The sequence below is a fragment of the Etheostoma cragini genome, chromosome 8, assembly GCF_013103735.1.
Source record: "Etheostoma cragini isolate CJK2018 chromosome 8, CSU_Ecrag_1.0, whole genome shotgun sequence".
NCBI lineage: Eukaryota > Metazoa > Chordata > Actinopteri > Perciformes > Percidae > Etheostoma > Etheostoma cragini.
Genome location: NC_048414.1, coordinates 23,242,079 through 23,248,961, shown reverse-complemented (window position 1 = coordinate 23,248,961; position 6,883 = coordinate 23,242,079). Strand labels below are relative to the sequence as shown.

At 40.9% G+C, this 6,883-nt stretch overlaps 1 protein-coding gene across 2 annotated transcripts in view; it reads right to left on the bottom strand.

The window, feature by feature from the left end:
* LOC117948623 (DEP domain-containing protein 7-like) overlaps positions 1 to 6,883 on the bottom strand; it is a 13,932-nt gene that overhangs the window by 4,853 nt on the left and 2,196 nt on the right. For both annotated transcript variants that reach the window (XM_034878375.1, XM_034878374.1), the window contains exons 5-10: positions 6,064 to 6,248; positions 4,937 to 5,138; positions 4,379 to 4,530; positions 3,953 to 4,144; positions 3,149 to 3,291; positions 2,827 to 2,952 (exon numbers count right to left, since the gene is read on the bottom strand). In XM_034878375.1, coding sequence (XP_034734266.1) covers positions 2,827 to 2,952; positions 3,149 to 3,291; positions 3,953 to 4,144; positions 4,379 to 4,530; positions 4,937 to 5,138; positions 6,064 to 6,248 — 1,000 coding nt within the window. The remainder of the gene's footprint in view (positions 1 to 2,826; positions 2,953 to 3,148; positions 3,292 to 3,952; positions 4,145 to 4,378; positions 4,531 to 4,936; positions 5,139 to 6,063; positions 6,249 to 6,883) is intronic.

The window sequence follows — 6,883 nt, the reverse complement described above, 5'->3', positions numbered from 1 at the left end:
TTCTTTCCGCCTCCTCCTGACGGCGCACCTCCTCAACCACCATTTTCCTCCTCTCTGATGCTGAGGCTTTATGCCAAGCTGGCTTACTTACTGTAAGACCAAGGCCTCCTCTTCCAAACTGGACGTGCCCTACAATCTCGTTGTGCCTCAGGGCTGACGTAGCATGCCGCACCGCGTTGGATGGTGTCCATTTCCTTCCAGTTAACAGATGTGGAGCAGCATTGCTGATGGTCTGGTCTCTGGAGTCTTTCAATGTCATCTGGAGTCTTACTTTAGAGCACTTGTACTCTTCGGTGAGGCTCGTGATAGGCAGCTCAAGGGCTCCTTTGCCATATAGGCTGATGTTAGTTAGACAGCGTGGGACGCCAAGCCATTTCTTAACATACGAAGTCACGGTTTGTTCCATCTTTTTCACAGTTGTTATAGGGAGTTCGTAGATAGTGAGAGGCCACATTACTTGAGGGAGAAGTCCAAATTGCAGGCACCAGAGCTTGAGCTTCCCTGGCAGTAGGGTCTTGTTGATGTTTTCCAGACTGTTGGTGATGTCCTCTCCTACTTGTAGCACTTGGTCTTTGTCCCTGAGGCTTGCGTTGTACCATCTGCCCAGGCTTTTGACAGGTTGCTCAGATACTGTTGGTATTAGGTCATCTCCAATGTAGAACTTCACGTTTTTAAGCTGTCCCTTGACTACTGAGAAAACATGAAACTTATGTGTGGTCTCATGTAAATGTGATACTGAGCCACTCCTGATACGTTAACATGCCCATGTACTTAGGCCAGGTATCATTCAACTCAGCAGAGTTCCTTCTTCATTGGTGATGGTTTGGTCCCCCCCCTTATGACTAAGCCACGCCCCCTTTCATAACTGGTGACCTGTTTAAGGTGGAGTCTTGTGTGAGGTATAGTTGAACTCAGCAGTGTTTCTTTTTGATTGGTGATGTTTGACCCGCCCCTATGCTCTAGCCACGCCCCTTTTAATACCTTAGGACCTGTTTGATGTAGACCCTTGTGTGAGGTATCATTGAACTCAGCAGAGTTTATTATTCATTGGTGATGTTTGCTCTCCCTCCTGCTTTGACCACGCCCCCTTTCATAGCTAATGAAATGCATGACGTAGAGTCTTGTGTGAGGTATCATTGAACTCAGCAGGGAGTTCCCTTTTCATTGGTGATGATTTGTAGTGTGTCAGTCATGATAGGCTAAGCTTTTAATTGTGAATCATGAGCGTATATTTTGAAGATTTACTGCTTTAAAGTTATAAAAACGTTTGAGTGGACGGAACAGCAAAGCCACAGCGGCAAAGTGTGTCGTCCGCGGTACAGTGAACGTTCCTCCTAGAGATTTCATCCGATGGACTCTTAAAGATGAAAAGTTACTAAAAGAAAAACTTTTTGTCAAACTGTGTGGCCATGGCCTGGTGGCCATTTTGAGGATTTATTGATGAACGAAGAAATTGTTGTAACTTTAGCGTACATTGTCATATCTGCCCAAAATTACTCAGGTTTGACAAGGGTCCAGCCCTGAGGACATCTACAGGCCAAAATTGTACTTTGTCATAGTGCCCCCCAGCTGGCAACGGGAAGTCCACCTTATATGACATTCATCATCCTATTTACGTGAAACTGAAAAGCTATGTGTGTCGCAAGGAGTGATGTCCGGCAGTAAGGAGCAAGGGCCTGTCCAACGCTGTTTGCAGCTTTAATGTAAACTATATTTTACAACTCAATTTGAGAAATTTGTTCACACAACAATAAGTTACAGCAGCACCGAGTATTAAAGATCAAATAAATACTTCAAAGTCAGCCTTAAACCAATAAAGAAAATCCTGGCTATACTCTGGTTTACAGTTTGAGCTCAAGATGTCAGATTTTCATTAGCATATATTTAATCAGAAACAACATGTGAGTTTTGGTCTCTATTTTATGTGGCAGGCGTACAGTGTATTACTCAGCATGTGAAAACGGTTACAGTTATCTGTGCCTCTGGAGCTTTGTCAAGTCTGAGAAACCCCAACGACATTATAGTGATGTGATCAAGTTATCTAGGCTCAGCTTTCAGGCCCGGGGCTACACATTTTTAACAGGAGGCTTTGCTACACATTGGAGTTCAAAAAACATGCAAGGAGTGCCTAGGAAAAATGATATTCAGTTGCATTATGGGAGCTTGCCCTATTTTAGGCATTAAAATGAAATGTTTTAATTAAATATTAAATATTTTTTAATGGCATGCTAGCGGTCTGAGTCAAGGGATGGCAATGTTGGGGCTGCTGGTCGGCCTAACACTTTGGTCCAGACTGAAATTTCAAAGCTATTGAAATAATATAAAATAATATATCTGTATATTATAAACAGTGTGTTAGCATTGTCAATGAGAGCATGTTAGCATTCAGATGTTCTCATTTTGCTCACAGCACCACTGTACAGAGATGCTAGCATAGCTGTAGACTCTTAGGTGACCAAAACCACTTCTGTATTCACTCATTCACTACTCTCGCTATAAAATATACACTCTGTACTATACCGTTTAATCTATAGGTAGCAGTAAACTGAGATTTCTGACACTTGATTCATTGTCATTTTTAAAATCCCTAACAGATGTGGAGTCACAACTGTAATTTTTGTACCTAGATGTGATGCATTGCATTTTGGGTTGTTAGCAGAATATAGTGTAAATGCAATGGACACCACTTTAATTCTATTGTGGGAATTCTTCAGGGCACTAGAGGAGAAATATAATGCATCCATCCACCAAGGCAAATTTCTTGTAAGTGTTACTAACTTGGCAAAAAAACCTTTTCTGATTCAGAGTATTCTGACATTACCTTACCTTAAAAATGTCCTTTATGTTGCTGAGTATGAAGCCCACTATCAGGTCCTCTTTCTCTTTTGAAAGAGCCCTGCTGTAGAGTATTGCCCTCGAGAAAGACCTCTTCACTGCCTTTCTGTTCTCCATCTACACATTCCGGAAAGCAACTTTTACATCAAATTACAGAAAAAACAAGCCCTCTATTTCACATGCTTCTTACTTCTCTACCTAAAGACAGGTGAAAAAGTGGTGCCATGGGGATGACTTTCAACTTTCAGATATTACTTCCTTGGATGTTTTAACAATGCATTGGACAACATTTGATTTAGTCTCCAACCATTACCTCCTTGTCCAGTTGTATCCCTTGCGGGTCAGCTGCAAGAGCCATGAATGTAAGCAGCTTGCACAGCTCATCTCTGCAGTCAGTAGGCAACAACTTCAGACACAACTGCAGGGCTTCAAGAGCTATGCCCAATTTAGCATTCACTGGGAAGGCAAGAGACACACACATTAGATGACAACATTGCACATGGTTGACAATCAGTGAAGTCAGTAAATATAATTTTATAATAAGATTTAACAACAAGACAAGCTAGCTATCAGCCATGTTAATGTCGCCAAATCAATATCAAGACTTTTACAGCAAATTATCAACATGTGTACTGTCAGCCACAGCCTGAAGTAGCTTCCTGAACAGCGACTAGGATGAAAGATGATTGCTGTGAAACAGTAAAAGTAAGTTCAGAGGGGCAATGCAACTTACTTCTTGCAGCATGTGTGTTAGCACTATTCTGTGGTGTTCGCAGAATGGTGCTCAGGCACTGAAAGACTACACTCAGTGTTCGGAAATAACATTTTTCATTTAATGTAGCACATTAATTTAGAATGGTAAACACTCAGTTTCACTGGAACTCCTTTACTACATGTCCAACATCTCTTTTTTATTGACACCCTGCAGCCAATCAGAATCGAGCATTCACCCAGACCATGGTAAAATAAAGTTAAATAGAAATGGGGGCAACTTGGGTAGGGAAACAGGTTTGGTTGCAACCCCTGGTTTGATTTTTCTATGACAGTGTTAATCTACATATGTGACAAAATCAACTTTTCTTGTGAGAAACCACAGTTTCTTAAGTCACAATCCTACCCAGCAGGTCAGTGATGGCTGTGTAGATGTCAGTCATGTGCTGGGGCAGCAGTGGAGGTCTGTCTGCGTGGCTGTAATGTTTCACCAGGGTCCCGTACAGCATCAGCTTACATTGGGTCAAACCCCTCTGGGAAAGAGTAGGCTGCTCTTCACTGTCGTTAACTGGGGTGGACATAGACCTCAGGGACTTCACTGAAGCCAGAAATTATAATGTATATTGTAATTGTGTTAACATTGGTAGTTGCATGCTTCCAACACACAGTATGAAACCTAAAAAAACATTTCTTTAGACCTGACACGAGTAGACAGTGAAAAAGCATATACATATTGTACAGTATGTAGAGGAACTAGCCTTTGTGAGACACATGTTACTTGCCTTACTCTTGAAGACCAACCCCCCATTATGATAATCATCCAAGCACTTACCTAGATCTTGTGAACTGCTACCAGCTTGCACTTGTTCACAGCTGTCCTGATCTTGCGGGAAACAGTGTGGCAGCTCCCTGCTCAGCTCCACCACTGGCTGATCAGGGAGGAAGTCCAGACAGTCCAGTGCTGCACAGATCCACTCATCCTCCCTGAGGCATAGTCAACAAAGATTGTTTTCATCAAATTAAATATACTATATCTTTATATAGACTATGTATTTTAAAAATTTTGAATTAAGAAGGTTGAAAACATTCTAATGTCTGCACTGTAAATGTGAAGCTACCACTAGCTGCTAGTTAACTAAGCTTAGTACAAAGACTGGAAATGGGGAAACCACTAATGTGATTCTGTATATTTTTTTAGTGTTTGAAAGACGTGATAACATGGAATGCAGGCATACTTTTTTAGACCAATACTTTGGATAACGATAACATTTGCATTAGTAGCAGTCACCCGAGGAAGCAGTTACAGAGGTATGGAAAATGCAGCACAGTATTGCAGCTTAGATTGTTAATTAGTGTTAAGTAAGCAGCAAATAATTAAAGCCATACATACTGAGATTCCCTAAAGGCCCTGATGATCTGCCTGTCCAGGTGGTGGCTGCTGTAGATCTGTAGGTCTGGGTTACTGTGAGCCAGCACGTTAATTGGAGAAGGGGATGGGGTCTGGCTGCATTGAAGCACCCCTTCCAGCAGGGGGAGCTCCACCAGGTGTAACAGCCTGAGCAGAGTCTGCTCCTGCCATACCTCGTTTACCACTGGGGAGTGGAGCAAGACAACAAATAATATTTATCATACTGTACTGTTAGATGTTTATATGTTCCGAGGGAAACAGTGGCCTTTTTAAAAACAAAACTAGAAGTGGACAAACCCACTGTCTTTGGCACAAAAGAAATTTCCCCATAAATGTTCTGTCCTTCCTCTCCTAACTTTTCAGTCTTTGATTCAAAAGATGCATAACACACTCAGTCTTTTTCCTGTCACACTATTGTATCAGCTAAAAATGTAAATTAAGGAAAAAGAGAAAAAGCATGACAACAACTAATAATGGGATGTGGTCAGTACTTTAGAATTGAACCAAAAGGAAAATAAAAAAAGAAATGTAATAATTTGGTGTCAAAAATACTTTGTAGGCATTGAGATGAATCAGGCTCCATTTTAAGGGGAACTGGCACTCATGACCAAAACTATATCATTACAGGAACTTTGGTGAAACTCAGAACTGCCTCTTGAAATTCAATGGAACTCAACTATGGTGGTAACCTAATATACCCTTAACACTTCAGACATATGGACTTGTCGTAGTAGGAAAAGCACAGGTAAATTAACAATGATTCAGTTCCATTGAGAGTTCCAGTAAGTTATTCCAGTGGCATGCAATACCAGGGGCTCCCTAAATGGAATGCGTTAATATTTAATGCACCTGTGCTTTTCCTACTATCATTATGTTAAAACTTCTGCTGGGAAAAAGGTTTATTTGAAAGAGCAATTTCTTTCATTTTGTTCTCTTTGGTGTCCAAATGTTTTTTTTCTTGCCTTTCACTCAGTGCATGCTGAAGCTCCAAGACCTGTGACCATGAGTAAGTTTGTAACATTAGGAGAACAAAAAATATAAAAATAATTAATCCTTTTATCAGAGGAAAATTGGCACAACAGGAAGAAATACATGTTGACGTGTCTTACATGATTGTGGTAAAACAGTGTCAGTCTGCACTCTGCTGGGACTCGGACTGTCCACCAGAGGCTCCAGTGACAGGCTGGCAGTTGCAGGAGTGTCCAGTAGGTTGGCTTTTATGGAGGCCTGAGTACATTTGACAGGGGTGAGCATCTGAACATGTACGCCAGTGGGACATGCCATCTTTTCATGCCTGGAATGCAAAACCGAGACAGCTGAGAACTTATGCTGGTGGCCTGATAAAAAAGTGACTTCTTCTAGAGATTTTGCCACATAGTTATGCAGTGTCAGCTCTCCCTTTAATAACTTGGCTTGTATTGGACATTGTTCCAAATCAATGAACCAGACTTTTTAATAGCAATATTAGATTTACAGGGTTTTGCATCAATGTGAGAAAGTAATTGTATTTGTCAGATATTCAATTTACTGTACTGTAATGTAAAAAAACCTTATCTGGAAAATAAATAATAATAATAATAAATAAATAAATAAATAATAAATTGCCTTTTAAAAATCAAAAATATCTGGAGGCGTGGCATTAGAAAGAAGTGAGCCAATCAGACTTCTGTACCTGCTCCTTATATCTTGCTTGAGGCTACTGGCTTGAGCTACATTAGCCATTACTAGCATAACACACACATCTCCAACCAAACTTTTTACTTACTTATTTTTTATAGATTGACAAATTAACAAATACAAAACAATACAGAGACATCCCAGAGCCCAAAAAATACAGAGGAAAGCTGGGAGGGAGGAAGACAAAATAACACGCACACAGGCAGAAACACACACACACACACACACACACACACACACACACACACACAC